This window comes from Sciurus carolinensis, chromosome 4 (genome assembly GCF_902686445.1).
Source record: "Sciurus carolinensis chromosome 4, mSciCar1.2, whole genome shotgun sequence".
Taxonomy (NCBI): Eukaryota; Metazoa; Chordata; class Mammalia; order Rodentia; family Sciuridae; genus Sciurus; species Sciurus carolinensis.
In genome coordinates this window covers 82,382,139-82,399,971 of record NC_062216.1, presented here as the reverse complement: position 1 = coordinate 82,399,971, position 17,833 = coordinate 82,382,139, and the positions used below count along the sequence as shown (strand labels likewise).

Below are 17,833 nucleotides of genomic sequence, written 5' to 3'. Positions count from 1 at the left end.
CAGCATTTCTAGAAATTATGATCTTCTTGGCCTTGTATGAGATGCACTTATAGAGCTGCTCCTTTCCCTCAGAATCCAGACATCTCTTGCTTCTCTCTGTAGATGATCCTGATGCTTCCCAGGGACCTGTGTGGCTCACAGATGTCCCAGCTGCTGTGGAATTCATCTCTGCTGCTGAGGTGGCCATCATAGGCTTCTTCCAGGTTTGTCCACATAACCCACTTTCTGTATCCCCAAGAACCAGGCAAATTCTTCCTCCAGGGAGCCATGATGGTGGCCTCTTGGCCAGATGGCAATACCTTAAAAGTAGTGGGGTTCAGAGTCCGCTTCCAGCTTATCGCTTTAGACTTTTTAATTTTACAGCATTCCCAGTCTCCACATTAGGCCTTTCTCATACTCAGAACTCAGGAGTTCTGAGTCTATTGGTTGGATCTCCTTATCCCCAGATGCTTGAAACTAAGTCAGTATCTGCAGGAATAAAACCAGCAGCAAATCCTACTGTTGTCCTAAATGTCCTTGTCTATACTCTTATAGCACACAATAAACAGGCAGGAGTCAGCATAAACCTTATATAATCCAGGCAACACTTTCTGTATGGTATGCCAAAGCTCCCAAGCCTTAGCTACCTTTATGTAAAATCTTTCCCTAAATAAATAGACCCTCATCCTTCCTTCTCTCTACCTTCTCTAAAATATTGGAAAATGATGACTTTCATATATTGAAGGTATTAACCTCCATCTTTCAGATTGGCTGTCTGGCCAACAAAGGCAGCCATAAATGAGAGGGCATCTTTCCAGCATTCTCCATCTCTGGTGGTTGGAATCTGGCAATTCTCACGGCTGATCCCACTCCTACTCTCTCACTGCAGACTTTCTTGCTTATTTCCACTCATTGATCCCAACTCACGATTATCCTGTCAGTTGTGTACACAGCTGGAAATATCTGTGAGGAGATGCAATGTGAGAGGAAGACAAGGAGCACAGGTAATGAGATCTGAGACAAAAACAGCCAACCTCGGAAAGACAGGGAAGGGCAAGCGTGAACTAGAAGAGTGTGCAATAACTTCAATAGCCACTAGAGAGCGTCAATGGATCCTTGAGCAATTCTATCTGAAAGAGCAGATCACAAAAGAAGAAGAAACCTCGATAAACAAATGTTCATGACCTCTATTCAACTGTACTTGACCTTTCAGAAAAGCGAGCTACCAACTCCCTCTACTTGACCCCCCCAGATGCTAAGTTAGCGATCCTCTCTCCTTGCATATCTGCATCTGCCTAGGGAGATGCAGGGTAGAATATGTTCATACCTGATTATCACCTGGAGCTACTATGAGCAAACATTTTGTGGCAGCAGGGAAATGATGCCCATTTCATCACTCAGAAGTGGCTTCCTTGCTTCCTGACCCCAGTCCTGTGTTGCAGAACTGAACATGTGAACAGTGTCTTCATGCACAAAGCTCAGGAAAGAGATTTGAAAAGAGGGGACTATTGTTCCATATCCTGCACAAACCATTCTTAATAAAATTTCTAAGCTTCCATTTTAATTTATTTTACTCGCGTTCTTTTTTGGCCCCTTTGATAGCACCTATTTCTTATTTTTGCACTTCCTCTTTCCTCCACAAACTGCCCCAAACATTTGTCTCCTCAAGTATATCACTGACAGTACAGCCCAGCTCCATAGGCCTCTGATTTTGAAGTCTCTCAGCTACTAATAAACTTCAACTCTATGATAAGGCCAAACCAAAATCCCAGGCTTAGCCAAAATTTTAGTAATAACCTACTACTTCACACATCCTGGAAAATTAAAAAATGCCACTGCAAATTTAACCTACATTCGTAAGGATACATTTTTTTCACTAGACACTAAATCAAATCTATAATTTCTGGTTTGAGTGAGCATATTATTTCTCTTCTCTATTCTATATCTCTCTCCTTCCAAAATAATCTCCTATGGGTTTTTTTCCCTCTTGTTTTTAGGATTTAGAAATACCAGTAGTGTCCGTATTCTATAGCATGGTGCAAAAATTCCAAGATGTGTCATTTGGAATCAGCAATGATTCTGAAGTCCTGGCCCACTACAACATCACCAAGAACTCCATTTCCCTCTTTCGTCTGGTAAGTTGGGTGGACAGCTTAGCCTCCTCCCAGTTTTTGTTCTGGTTGTGGGCTCATAAACTTATGAGACTGGAAAGAACTCTATGTCTTTAACACTAATGCTGGTGCCCAATTCAGAGACATTGTTGACAAGGATGGTGACTCAACCGAGGGTTGCCAAACAGGTGCTGTGATGAAGTGGAAAGAGGACTCAATTGAGAGTCAGAAAACAGAACTCTGTAGAGCTGCTTGGTGGCTCATCAAATGCTGGGCAGCTCACTTAGCACTTTTTGGCCTCAATTCATTTCATCTATAAATTAAAAAGAGAAAGATCTCTGCCTTCATAGATCTTAAAGTATAGTAGAGATTGTAAGCAATACTCAAGTATCTACAATGCAAACAGCCTCACTATAAAGCATTACAAGATTCAAAGGACAAGAACTGGGAATGCTGGGGAAAAAAATGAATAAAAGCACTGTACTAGGAAGTAAAGGAGAGATAAAAACACATGACCAAGGGGGAAATAATTGAATTCAATTAGGAATCAATGATCAAGCCAATTTGGATCCCAGGGTACAAGTTAGGGGGAAAGGAATACCAAACAAGGAAGATTGATTAGACCCATATTGTGGAGAAATTAGAACACCATTTAATTTCATTGGCACCATAAGGCCCCAAAACCTTTAGGTCATAGGAGTAAAATGAACAGAAATGTGTTTTAGCAAGACTGCTTTGGAAACCATGGGTGGGATGGATTAGTAGACATAAAAAGATATGAAAAGAGAGAGCTTTTGGTAGGTGGACCAACTAGACCATGTAAGTCATATTAAGGATCTGTAGATAGGTAGAAATTAAAGAAAAGCAGATTTATGATTAGAAATTAGATTAAGTAAATGATCAGCAAATAATAGGCATCAAAATTTTGAAAAGGGGATCAAATGTAAAGCAAGGTTGTCCAGGAATAGTGAGAATTTGTACAGAAATAGGAATTATTACTGCAGTATTTGGTTGTTGAGTTTTAATACGTGGTGGAATATCAAAGTAAAGATGCCAAGAGTGTTGTGAAAATGAGAACAAGAACCAGAGATAGAGCTCTCAAGATTTCTGGACCAAATGCCCTTCTCTCTCTGAAGCTGCCATCCTTCCTTTCTCGTTCAAACTTCCTTTAAGTGTGTGTTACACTCCGTGTCTTGGACTTCCTTTTGCTGGACACTGCTGTGTAGTTTATGCCCTATGGCTCTATGAAAGCTATGTTCAGCCAGGTCAGCACAGCCTGTACATGGCCAAGCAAGGAACACTTTTTACTCATCATTTCTGCCATATTAGATAGCGTTGGTTAATATTGTCTTCAGTGTCCTGTCTTGAGTTCTAGGAAGCCACTCTTCTTTCTCAGTCTTCCTGAGCCCTCTCTTCCTCTACCTACACTACTTCCTGACCCAATGCTCTTCTCAGTCTAGGGTATGGAATCCATGCTCAGTAAGGCACAGACTGTCCTGCTCATTTTCAAACACACAGAGCCTAGAATCGTGTCTGCCATGTGGCAGCATTGGTAGCACGTGCTCATGAGGTATTTGTTGAGAACAAGTGTGTGAATGAATCAATTAATGAATGACTATGTTCTCCTTAAGCAATCTAATTCTCTCCCATATTTGACCATTATATGTTTGCTGAGGATTTGGGAGGATTTACTATCCTAAGCACTATACTCTTGACATGCTCAAAATTGCTAAATCATTTCTCTCCATCTCATACACTATTTTATTGAGTGATTACGTTCATTAGTCTCTCTCTTTTGCCATTTGCACCTCCTATCTTGAATCTATATTTCTCCACTCTTCCTACATCATTCCCATTTAGGCTCTAAGCATCCTTTCCATTGTAATTCCAATTGTTTCTTAACTGATCTCCTTTTACTACTTCATATCCATTTTCTAAACTGGTATCGCAATGGCATATTTAATATGGAAATCTGTTCAAGGCATTCCTCTCTTAAAATTTCTTTAACATTTCCCACTTTTTGCAAGATATTCAGGGTTACCTGTAGTCTCATTTGACCTGGTCACCACCTGCTTCTCTAGTCCCTTTCCTAGCAGATTTCCATGCTGGCATTTATTCACTCAGTCCCCAACAATACACATGATGATCATTCAGTCCCCTCTGCCCAGATGCCTCTAACCCAAGGACTCCCTTTCCCCTGGCCTCACCCAACTGACTCCTCCTCACACTCCAGATAAATCAGTTCAGGCATCTTGTCCTTCAGAGAGCCTCTCCGGAATCCCCAAATCAGCCTAACCATTCCTCTGTACGTCTGTATCTCTATTTTCATTTACCACTCCACGCCTCATCTATTACTCCATTAGACCATGAGCTATACAAGGTCAGAACCCACAGCTTATTCATCTCTGTGTTCACATCCACAAGTCCATAACACCTAAAAGGTACCCAGGAAGTGTTTGAGAAACCAAACTCACCTCCCAAAGTACGTCTGAGGCTACGAGAGCACCTTTGAGCCACCCTTTCCCCCCTGCATGATAGTTGCTGGTCTACATTTTTACGACTGAGAAATAGGACTAATTCCAGTCTTGTATGAAAAGCGTAGTTAAGGCAGACATGGAAGGTGAGGCGGACTCCTTTCCCGTGGCTGTTGAACCATTGAGAGTCATCCTTCAATGCAGAAGACTTAATCAGCTACAGCTCTACAGGTTCTCCTTCCCTAGTTTTTTTGTTTGAAGATCTCATGAAGGCCTGAATAAGGGCCTTCATCAGATACACCCTCGGGGAAGAAAAACATGGGTGTTGTTTCCAACTGCTCAGGCTCCACGATCTTTAATAGAAACATCAGCTCTGCTTACGATTTAGTCTGTACAAAGCCCCCTGATGACTTCTCAGAGCTTTTCACTCCTCCCTGCTGTATGCTTTTTGTTTACCACTAGTGATGGACCTACTCCAAATGAACTCCTGGGACCTCTGTGGACCCAATTAGGTATGTACCATACCAAAAAACCAGCACAGTGGTTCCTGAGCTCTTCACCAGCAGGGCTGGGACAAGCTAACTTATGTGATGCAGCCTTTAGATAAACACTTTTTTCTCAGTTTATTCTTTCAAAAGTTTAGTACACATTTTAAAAGGATTATTGTTCAGGAGTTTAGAATAACTTTTTTTGAAGGGGTGCTGGGGGCAATAATCAAGATTTGGGAAACATGAACCTATAACAAACTTTCTGGTACTTTCTTTCATCTTAGATCCGGTTTGTTATGTTTTGGTGATTTGCTAGTTTGTGTGTGTGTGTGTGTGTGTGTGTGTGTGTAGTCTATGACTGATTCTATTACAGTTCTCACAAGAATTTAATGAAACAATTGTTATCCCTACATTTTCAATAAGAAAAATAAAGTTCTGAGATCAATTCAGTTGTCCAAATTTCAAAACTATAAAGTAATAACTGTCTGATTCCAAAACCAGCACTGTTGATCTCAAATCATATCATTTCTACTATGCTATCAAGGTTTTCTAAAGCACTTAACTCTACAAGAAGTGCATTTTCACACTAGATTCTGTCTACTATAACATCCCTCATTCCAATGCCTACCTTTCTTTTTAACCACTTTGTCCTAAATCATTCTCCTATCCCTATGTCACTAATTAATCAAAACCCAGGATTATGCCAGGTGTGGTGGCTCACTTCTGTAATCCCAGCAGGTTCAGGAGGCTAAGGCAGGAGGATCTCAAGTTCAAAGCCAGCCTCAGCAGTGGAGAGGCACTAAACAATTTAGTGAGATCCTGTCTCTAAATAAAATGCAAAATAGGGCTGGGGATGTAGCTCAGTGGTTGAATGCCCCTGATTTCAATCCCCAGTACCCACCCCCAAAACAGAATTACATCTCAAGATTTAATCTAGATATTATATATTTTGGTAAAGAAATTTCAGAATTTAGACTTACAGGACTTGCCATTATAAGAACATATTTAAAGATAAGCTGAAATAATGATTAAGTGAAAAACTAATATTACTGGATGATTAAGATATTAGAAAAATAAAAGGTCAGAATAAGCTATATTTATGGAACATATCATTCTCCAACAAAGGGCTGTCTTATATGAATGTTTTCAGGAAGGGTTTTAGTAAAATTCAGGGAACAATACTGAGTCGTATATCACGACAGGGCTATTGGGAACTACAGCCTGCCTTTTGTGAGTGTGACAACAGAGAGACCTCTATATTCTCCCAAAGGACTCTTACTGCCTGAATAGAGATGAAATCCCTGGGGTGATGAATCCTGAATGTGTCCTAAAATGGAACCTCAGATATCATTCTAATGCTTCCCCTGCCTTGGGTTTTTCTCAGTCACTTCTATTTTTAAAAATAAAATTAGCCTAACCTTGACCCAATAAGATAGTAAAAGAAACATAGCAAGTCATTCTCTCCTTCTGCAGTTATTTATTGGGTGCCTATTATAAGAAATGCACTTTACCAGAAAAAAAGAATCAGTGCGTAAAAATAAACTGATAAGAAATGAGGGAAGCAATATAAGTCAAGTTTATTAAAACATTTTTTTGTTGAGTATGTATTTACCAAATAGGTGGTAAGATGAGCAACTTAGGAAAACAAACCCAGGAGCATGAGGGCAATTGTTTAACAAATGATTTTTCACTGCCACCCAAGGGATTAAATACTTGGTATTTAACTTAGTGTAAACTAAAATGATTTTTAATACATTTTCGGAAAAGCTGGGTTGTCAGAGAAATCCATTGGAGTTCAAATGAATATTGCTGAAATAATAAAGAACAGAAAAGGAGCAATGGACTTTCTCAGGATGATATAGTATATAAAACAAAGCAACACGATCTCCTTCAGATAACTCATGGGGAAGCTTAGGTGGAAACCTTCCCATTTCACTGCTCTGCTTTTATTCTGATGTCTCTTTCCTTGAGGAGAAAAATAATAGGATATCTCAAGTAAAATTCTTTCCAAACACATGAGAAGTATATTTTTAAAAATGTTCTTGGTTCCAGGGTAGGATTTTCTTTCCAGTGCATTATGCAAATAATTCCCTTCACAGAAGGCAGATTTCCTGCTCAAATGTTGTTTCCAGTAACCCTACACATGAATGTTCCAGAGTTTATTAGTTTAAGAAATAATGCAGTAATTGGGCATGTTTTGTTAAAAGAGGCACAACAAAACCAAGAGACTGCAGGAGGGTGGCTTTTAGTAAATATCCTTCTCTGCTTAAGAAATGTTATCACCAGTTCACCTCCTCTGCCTCCCAGTACTGCATTCCTTAGGTCCAGAAACACCTGGAGTGACCATGGCTTCCTGTTTTCCCTGTTCTGGGAAATGTGAAGTACTGCCTGGAAAAGCGAGTGTGGGAGGGAGGGAACTCCTGGCCCACCCCGCAGCTAGGTCAGCTGAGGCGCAGGCACCGGGCCTAAGAGTTGCTAGAAAAATAATCAGGAAGCATTTAGACATATTTGATATAAAAGGAGCTCTGATTGTTTTGTAATAACGATGATTTTGGTGGTTACAATAGCAAAGTCTTAAGTATGAGGGAGACAGTCCAGCTGGCATGGTCTCCAGCAGCCTAAAGACCCAGAAGAGCCTCAAATGTCAGTGTTTTCTGTGTGTTCATTTATTTCTGCACTCATTCTTAATAATTCAGGGTAGAGATGGGGGTAGAAAGTTGAGCAAGGTCTCCACCTAAGAATTTTTCTTTTGCTTTTTTCTTTCTCTTCTAAGTTATCCACTTAGAACTTTGTGAATTTTAAAACAATTAGGTATACAAAGAGACTTCACATTTTAAAATAGCCTGTTGTTTGGATGACTTTTTTCAAAAATATTTTTTAGAAATAAAAACATTCTCTGTACTTCAGCATGCAATTACTTCATGATCTTATATTGTGCAAGAGTCCTAAAACGAAGAGCACATAAATGGTCATCTTAGTAAATGGCAGCAATCTAAGCCTGCATGCCTAATATATAGCAGATACTCAACAAAAATCCCAGAACAAATGGATTATAAGAGAATGACTAGATTATATCCAGGATTAATAAAATTAGCCCTAAGGGTAATTTTAACCTAAGCATTGAACTTCTCAAAAGTTTATATTGCCTTTAATTAACCCAATGGAAGATCACCTTAAAAGAAGTAAAAATTGGAAAATAAGGGTCATCTCCAGTATGACAATAAGGATTAATCTTGGATTCTAACTATTTAGGAACTTAAATTTCCCTTTCCCTGAATTCTAGCCTACATAAACTAAAAGGAGATTTGCCTCTGATTTTGCTGGGTAGACTGAGGAAAATTATCGTGGGGATAAAAGGGTGATTTTCATTGAAGGCAAGATCTGATTGGGTACAGCCCATACAAGATAACAAATGAAGGGGATAAGGGTAAAGAGGTGCCCAGGGATCTTAAAAGCAACCGAAACTATTTTAGGAAATGCACAACATTGTTCAGGGGCTGACACTGATGATTGTATCTATAGGCATAGTTGCTATGGATAACGGAAGCATTATCTTATGTTGTTTGGGAAGAAATAGATTAAGGGAAGATATTGGAAACTCTGGAAATGACTAGAAGTTGGAAGCTCTATCTTTTAATATATCTGTGTTGGTCAGTTTTCTGTCACTGCAACAAAATGCCTAAGATAACCAACTTAATAAGGGTAAAGGTTTATTTTGGCTCATGATTTCAGATGTTTTGGTCCATGATGTTTTTGGACCTGTGGCAAGGCAGCACATCATGGCAGAGATCCTCACTTTATGGTGGCTGAGAAGTAGAGAGAAACAGAAAGGGATCATGGTCCAATATTCTATTTAAGGCCATGCCCCCAGTAACCTAGCTTCCTTCTACCAGGCCACAACTTCTAAAGGTTCAACCACCTCCCAATAGCACCACCACAATAGCATCATAGGTTGGCAATCAAGCCTTCAATACATGGACCTTTGGGGGACATTTCAGATCCAAACTATGGCACTGAGCATGGTGGAGGATCATTCTAAAATACAAATCTGAGAAGATGGACCAGGTAGCTAGATGATTTCTTACAACTAGGTTATAGTAAAAGAAGGGAAAATGTCTATACCAAGGTCTAGAAGATGGAAACTTAAGAACATTGGGTAGAGCTTTTCATCTTGGAGGATTTTTCTAGTTCTAGGGAAAAAAACACTCTAAAGGATGTGATGTTTATTAGCATTTTTGAGAGATTCTCAAAGAGACAGCAAAGTAAACATTGGTGTATAGGCCCCACAGGGAAGTGAATCTAGTAAAACCATTTTTGTGTCTCCTATGGATCCCAAAAGCTGTTCCTAATGCAAAAATAAATTATAAGCACATCAGACCTCACGTGGGCTGCAGTACAGAGCACACATGCAAATCATCTCTATACCTGAAATTGGATTAGGGCAATCACATGCAAATACACACACACACACACACACACACACACACACACACTTACATATGTACAACTATAAGCACATGTAATATGTATGATCCACCCTTAGCCATGCCCTAATATCCAAAACTCAAAAGAAGAGAAAATCTTAAATCAGAGAAAAGAGACATATTACCCTCAAAGTAATCTCATGGGGACAGCAATAAAAGTCACAGCTGATTTCTCACTTGAAATAGTACAACACAAAATACTAAGCATTACATCTTTCAAACACTAAGGAAAATAACTGTCAACTTAGAATTCTACCACCAGCAAAAACAGACTTCAAAAATAAAGTTGAAATAAATAACATATTAAATAGTCAAACTGAGAGAATTTGTCACCCAAGCATTAATTGATACTAAAGAAAATACTAAAAGGTGTTCTCTAGACACAGGGGGCAGAAAATGCCATGTAAAACTCAAAAACACAGGAATGACTGAAGAGACACTAAAATGTAAATATGTGCATAAATTTAAGTGTATGTTAACTACATAACAATAATAATGATGTCTTGTGAGATTTAGAATTAAAACACATCACAATCATCTATAAGTCTGAGTGTGGGGTCAGGGAAGGGAATCAGAGAAAGAAACTGTATGAGAATGTCATAAAATCCAAGATGAGGGTGGAATTGCCAATTAATAGTAGATTCTAATAAGTAAAAAAAACACGTTATATAATGCATGCCAGTGATCCCTAAGGAAATAATTAAAGCTTGTGTGACTTCTAAGCAAAAAAAAGAAAAGAAAAGAAAAAGAAAAAAGAAAAAAAGGCGGGGGGGGGGGGGCTTAATTAAAGTATTCAGTCAATTCAAAATTGAGCCAGAATGAAGAAAAATGGAATTGAAACAGGCAAAACCAATGGAAAATGAATAATTAAAAGTATCAGTAATTGCATTACATAAAAAAAATCTTTAAAAGACATGTGTCCCTTGAGAGCAGAGAACACTCCTGACTCACTTTTCTGTCTTTGAGCTTTACTTGAGCCTTGTCACATAGTGGTCTAAGAATATTTATCAATTATTGAAAAGAAGATAAAATGGTGGCAATTTGATCCATTGTTGTGTTACCCAGGTGGATAATGAACAACTGAAATTAGAGGGTGAAGATATTGAAAACATGGAAGCCACCAAATTAAGCCGCTTCATTGAGACCAACAGCCTACGCCTGGTGACAGAGTACAACCCTATGGTAAGCAATATCCCTGCTGCCAGCCCCCGAAACCCTCCTCTTGTCAGGGAGGGCACTTGTCTTCATTGCAGAGACCCTTTCCTCCAAGAGTTCTGCTCTTTTGACTAGTAATGTAAAGTAAACATCCTTAACTGAAAATCTAGCATGTTGCTTATGTTAATATTCATACTGTAACCTTTCAAGACTGATGGACTTTTCCCTATTTAATGAAGAGAAACAGAAACGGAAAAGTTAAATGCCCCCATCACACAACAAATAAGAAAGAAAGCCAAAATGCAAAGTGAAGGTGACTGATTCAAACCTTCTGAGTTTTGCTGCCACTGTGTCCTGAGCAACACTGTAGATCACATTTCTTGAGTTAGATTCCCATCCATACGGAAGGTTCATTTTTTTCTCTAAAACACTGGTGACCCATACTCTTATAAAATACAATAAAAGCGTATTGTTAGGTAAATGAATTTTTTAAAATAAAGCCAACTAGTTGGGCATGGTGTTGCCTACCTGTAATCCCACCTGTTCAGTAGGCTGAGGCAGGAAGGATCTCAATTTTGAGACCAGCCTGGGCAACTTAGCCAGACCAAGTCTCAAAACAGAAAAATAAATAAAGAAAGCCTACTGATCACATATTTGCATGTCAGAGCAACATAAAATTTTCAAATATCTATTCCTATTTTCTGTGTGTACCTCCTTGTGGACCAGTAACATTTCCTGGTCTTGCACCTTGTACAAACCACCCTTAGGTTAATATGTGCATAAATTCTCAGGAGTCTCAGTATCTAGGTTTATCTTCCTCTGGTGTCACATGATGCTTGCAAACTGAAGGAAAGTGTCAGTCTTCCCTCCTGATCATCTTCTAACCTTCTCACATTCTACGGCTTATAGAATTATCATACATGCCCTGCCTTTTTCTTTTTTGAACATAAATCATAGAGGGATGGAGTATTTATTTTTAGTGATCAACATCAGCTCAGAAATGCTGGGCATCCTTTAAAAACAATGCCTAATACACATATTATGTTTTTTCAGAACTTATAAAATCTTTTCATATTCATTTTCTCATGTAATCCTCACTTAATTCTCATTTAATCATTTAACTGATTGTTTGAAGTGAAAGGAAAGAAATTATTATGCCCATTTTATAGGAGAGAACATTCAAAACCCAAGGGATGTTACCCAAAGTCACACAGTGAGTAAATTTTTAAAAGACGGTAATTTGAGAAGGAACATTTAACTGGTGATGCATTGGCTCATCTTGTCTATTTCCATATTACAATACAGGAAATGGAAGTTCAGAGAGGCTAAGTAACCTACTAGAGTCATCAGGATAGTAACTTGAGCTTCAAAGACAGCCTCTGCACTTACCCCTGTTTTTCATGATGGTTCTTTGTGACTGCATTCTGTGGTTTTTCTACAGCTCTGCACAGTAGAAAACACCCCTTTTCCTGTTGACTAAAATCACATCCACTTCTCACACCATCTTTAAAGGGTGGTGACTCCATTTCCACTTTGGCCAAGATTTCAAATACACACACACACACACACACACACACACACACACACACATAGTACACAGTGTCAGCAGCAATAATCAAGAAGGCATTCTTTGCCTAGATCATGGTCATTCTGATTGTGTATCTATTGAGCTAACAGGGGTGCACAGGGGCTCGGAAAAAGTTATTTTACAGTTCCAGGTAAATAGCTCCAGCCTGCTGGAGCCCTGTCACAGCAGGGCAAGGATTGGCCTGCCTGAGCTCTCAGACCTGGTCGTCCAGTTCCTACCTTACATAGCAATAATGTATCTTTTACAAAGTTTCATATTACTCTAGGCTAATCACATCAAGAAGAATTCAAGAAAGAAATTCTTTAGAGAAACAAGTTCAATTTTTATCGTGATTTTTTAATTCTCATTTAAAAAAATATTTTTTTCATTTGGAAAGGTGTCCATTATACAACTATTTCTCTTCTGCTAATGATGCAGAAGTTTGCACCAGTAACTACGGGGCCGAAAATCACAGCCATGCACTTGGCCTGCCATACATTTTTAATAACACATGGATGTCTTCAAGGCGAAAAGCCAGGCTTTTTCTATTAGAATTCAACTAATAACCTCTGCTCTCCAATCCCTTCTGCTGAGATGGGATACACTCAACTCTTTTTTCTTGATTCTTTCCAAGAATTTTCCTCCATCTCTGCTTTAGGAAGTTGGATGCACACGTATTTAAGTAAAAGAATCAAGTAAAACAAGAGTCAATTATTTATCATCTGTTCTCACAAATGCAAAATCTTGGATCTTGCCTTAAACTCCAAGAAGTCTTCATTGCTCACATATTCACCCTCTGAGGCCAACCTCTTACCATGTACATGCTGATTTTATAGCAGTGATTTCTGTATTTAGAAGGAGAGATAGAAAACAATGGGATTTGTTCAAAATGGACTTGCAGCACAATTTTTGGAAAGCAAAATTAATGGAGTCATTCTTTCTCTCCCCTTCTTATCCAGATAGTGGCTATCCCAGTCCCCTAAGTCACTGACAACTTCATGGGGAATTGCCAATCAGCAAAAAGGTCAATGCTTCTGGTTCCCTGTAGAGTTCACCTTCATATTGACACGAGGTGGACTGGACCTACCACACTTAGGGGTACATTGATTTACAAGGGTTTTGCCATCAGTCAGATGACTCAGCCCATTCCATAATTAAGAGTTTGGACTATGGCACCAAACTGCCTGGTATGAATCCCAGGCCACAATTTATGTAACTTTGACAACTATTTAATCTATCTGTGCCTCAATTCCCTTGCTTGAAAAACTGGAATTTCAGGGATTCAATTAGTTATTGTATGAAAAATAGTTGAAGATGGTTCCTTGTACATAATAAATACGCAATAAATATGCTCAAATAATTTGTAGTCAAGAGTCACATTTTAAGTGTCTTTTTTTGCAACATGAAGAGGAGTTGAAAAAAAGTGACTGACATGTTTCATGGCATATTTATTGTCATGTAACAGATTGCTCTAAAATTAGGTAACTTAAGACAGTAAATATGAATTATATCATGTCAATTATCTCATGATCAACCATCTGGGAGTGCCTTGGCCAGGTGCTTTTGCTCTCACTCATGTGGCTGGCAAGGTGGTCCCCACTGTGACCATGTGATTCTGTCCGTAGGGCTGCTCCAGTGCCCCATGCAGGCTGGCTTTCCCCCAAGTGAGGGATATTGGGAAGAGCAAGGCAGAATCCATGATGACTTTTATGATCTCAAAGTCACATTCCATCATTTCTACAATATGCTCTTGGTTTCTCAGTCCAGTGTTGGAAGGAGGGATCTACACTGATGCATGAGAAGACCAGATGGGGAGATTTTTGAGATCTATCTTGGAGGCCTATTACATTTGTGTTACCTATTCACTGGATTATACTAAAGTCCTCTCTCTCTCTCTCTCTGTTCCTCCTTTCCAACCTCCCTTCCTCCTTCTTTTCTCTCTTTCTACTATAACCCACTTGCCAGACTGGGTTTGGTCTATTTAACACATTGATTGAGATTCATCTTCTCCTGGTGATAAACAAAGCGTCCCCAGAGTATGCAGAGAACATGCACAGATACCGGGAGGCTGCTAGGCTCTTCCAGAGAAAGGTAAGTTGGGAATGGGAGATGCCATTTGAATAAACACCACCAGGAGGAAGGTGGGGCTAGGAAGGAGAGATAAATAAAGCCAGTATGTTTCAGAGATTAAGAAAGAGTTGGGACATAAGAAACAACATTATTTGAATTTAAATAGGTTATGCTTTGTAATATTAAAGGCTTATATAATCATGTTTTCCCATGGTGGTTAAGGACTTTTTTTCCTGCATTGATAGGTGGGGAGAAAATAGAGACATCAAGATACAGAAAATAAAATTGCCTACTAATCACCATTTGTTTACCCTAACCATACTCTCATCAAATTTGGGACAAACCTTAAGATTTATTTCTCAAACATACCTGTCAAGACCCTGGTGCCTACTCAGTGGCCATCAGAGATTTATTTCCTTCCCCTTTCTCCCTTCATGAAGTTCTGCTTGATATCTTCCAAACACTAAGATTTAGCTACTTCAAGACTGCTTAGCTGGAGACCTTTCTAGTTATCACAACCAACCGATAATAAAGTAAGCTGTCTTTCTGATGGTTGGTTCCCTAACACCGGAAGCATTCAGTGTGAGTGAACAGAGATGATCCCCTACCACATTACAAAGACTCCTACTTGGGATAGAAGGTTCGATCTTCGACCTAACAATATATATAGTCCCTTTAGGGTAGTTTCACTATGGTCAATCATGATCAGAAAATCTTGAATGGGAATTTTCAGAAATAAGCAATAAATTTTAAATAACTTTCATTACAGCATATTGTTATAGTTGTTCTATTTTATAATTAGCTATTATATCATAAGTATATATGTACAGGAACAAATGTAGCATATCTGTATTTCAGTACTATCCATGGTTTCAGGCATTCACTGGGGGTCTTGGAATATGACTACAAAGTAGTTAATATTTATTAAGCACTTACTGTATGCCAGATGCTGTACTAAAAATATTAAATGCATCACCTCATTTAATCTCCACCTGCCCAACAAAAGCCATTCTACAACAAGAAAACTGAGTCTCAGAGAGGCCAAGTAATAAACCAAATCCCACACAGATAAATACACCAGAGGTAAAATTTAAAACTTGTTATCTGCTTTTAAGGAGAGGCTATACTTCCTCCTTTAGATAATCACTAAAATCTCTTCCAATTCTATGTGCTCAAAATTTTAAAAATCTGACCAAAGGAATAAAATATTAAAGCAATACAAAATAATTTTTAAAAATTATTTTAACTCAATTGAGATTTAACTTATGTGACACAGATCATAAATTTAATCAGTGTAAACTGCAATAATGACAAAGGATTTCTTGGGACTGTGGCTGTGGCTCAGTGGTAGAGCACTTGCCTAGCACTTGTGAGGCACTGCGTCTGATCTTCGGCACCACATTAAAAATATAAATTAAATGAAGGTATTGTCCCTCTACAACTAAAAAAATTTTTTTAAAAATTCACAAAGAATCTCTTTATCCCCAGAACCTCAGATCTTTTTCTTTCAAACTTCTTCAACTGCAGATTCTCTTTATTCTGGTGGACAGTGGTATAAAGGAAAATGGAAAAGTGATATCATTTTTCAAACTAAAGGAATCTCAACTGCCAGCTTTGGCAATTTATCGAACTCTGGATGATCAGTGGGATACACTGCCTATAAGTGAAGTTACAGTAGAGCACGTGCAAAACTTTTGTGATGGATTTCTAGAAGGGAAATTGTTGGTAAGTGTGAGGGTACAAGTAAAGCAATTTTCATTTTCTCTCTATGTCCCTTTTATAGCTTTTGAATAAGAATTCTTTGGGCTCTACTGGATCTGATTAAGAGCAAATGAATATGAGGATGTGTTGGTCAGACTCAGGATGCTCATGTGCATATAGTTATGGGAATAGAACTAGAAAATATTTTTGGAAAGGTATTGCATATTCAAAGGAGCTGAATTTGGAATTTTGCCATTTTGCCTAAGGTATCAATGGGAAATTAATCAAAATCCATAAAAGAGTTCATGAGATAAAAATTGAAAATGATTTAGCTCTTCCCAAAGTAATCAAAATGACCTAGTTTTCTAAGCTCAAAGCAAAAATTAACTCCAAATCTAAATTTCAGTGTTATGATGTTTTTCAGAGAGAAAATCATAAAGCAGAAGAAATGACTCCTAAAGTGGAACTCTGACTCCTCCCTGGTACTTCTGCTTACTACCATATACTTATTTTATGCTGAATAAAAACAGGCCATTCAAACCTAAGAGACACCAAACCTGTTCAGCAGGCCTTCCAACCACAGACATATGGGTGGTGGGGTTGGTGGGGGGGGGTGCACTCCATTTTGTTCCTTAAAATCTCATTGACTTTTCTTTTTCTTTCTTTTAAATTCCCTATATTCTCTGACTACCCACCTAATTTTCTATTGCGCATTCATACAGTGTAGATCCACCTATGATGGAAGGCTTTAGAAATTCTATGACACCTATATGAAGGAGAGTCATTCCTAGAGAGAGATCGTTCCAAAGTATCATTAATACTGAATTTGCCTACTTCACGTGATTCACACAACATCGCTTCTGCTCTTCGGAGGTTGTCTAAGGATTGAAACTCTACCTTCCTTCATAAGCGCCTGCCTCTCTCTGACTCCCAGCCAAGAACAAAAGATGGTTTTAAGCACCCTTCGAAATTGTGTTTTTGCCAGAAGTTAAATGATGTCCCCAAGTTTCTGAACTCAGCATAAACAGATGTGAAAACTATGCTTGTTTAGCATTCCCCAATTCCCCAGGAAAATCAACAACCTGTATAATGAATAAAGGCAATAATGTTATAGGAAAAGATTGGCATCTCTTCGCAGGCCGAACCTTTTGTAAACACCCAGCTGCCCAGTAAGCAGTGTGTCCCTCACCCTTCAATGCTCACAGTTTAGCAGCAGACCATAAGCCACATGCGTGTTGTTGTTCAGTCTGTGTGTGGGATGGGTGGTGGGTAGAGACCATCAAGGTGAGAACTGGTACAAATGTGGCGAAGGAGCTAGGAAGTCAATTAGGCCAAGTGTTGGGGAACAGGGGAGAGAAGAGGGGGCACTTGGCGCTGGGCAGGCTGGAGCTCACTGCAGGTGAGGTGTGCAGTCCAGCTCCTGGGGTGGAGGGAGAGTCTGGCTGAGTGTCTCTGGCCCACAGGCTGTTACTGTCAACACACAGATGCTACATTGTTCCCAGGAGGCCCTTGGCTCTGCAGAAAAGCGCCTAAGTGCTGAAGAGCTGAAAAACCACAGATGTACACCTACAGACTGGTCCAAGTGAGGAACGGGGAGTGAAAGGCTGGGTTGTTCCTTTCTGCGGGGAAAACTCCACAGCCCCTGGGTGGGGACTCAGCAGCTGGCCGCAGCCGGAGAGTGCAGCAGAGGATGGCAAACCTCAGCAATACGAGAGCCAAGGGCTCTGAGGGGTCATTCGTCCATCCCAGGGTTGCATGAAATCGCCCCAACAGCCCTTTGCTGGAAGCTGAAAAACAGTCCTAG

General features: G+C 39.2%; 1 protein-coding gene across 1 annotated transcript; it reads left to right on the top strand.

The window, feature by feature from the left end:
• Positions 1–107: 107 nt before the first annotated feature.
• Positions 108–17,122, top strand: Erp27 (endoplasmic reticulum protein 27). The gene is made up of 6 exons (XM_047551483.1): positions 108–203; positions 1,977–2,114; positions 10,602–10,718; positions 14,224–14,349; positions 15,856–16,053; positions 16,454–17,122. Exons 2-6 carry the CDS (start codon positions 2,013–2,015, stop codon positions 16,499–16,501), a joined length of 591 nt encoding a protein of 196 aa, XP_047407439.1. The 5' UTR covers positions 108–203; positions 1,977–2,012; the 3' UTR covers positions 16,502–17,122.
• The last annotated feature ends 711 nt before the right edge of the window (positions 17,123–17,833 follow it).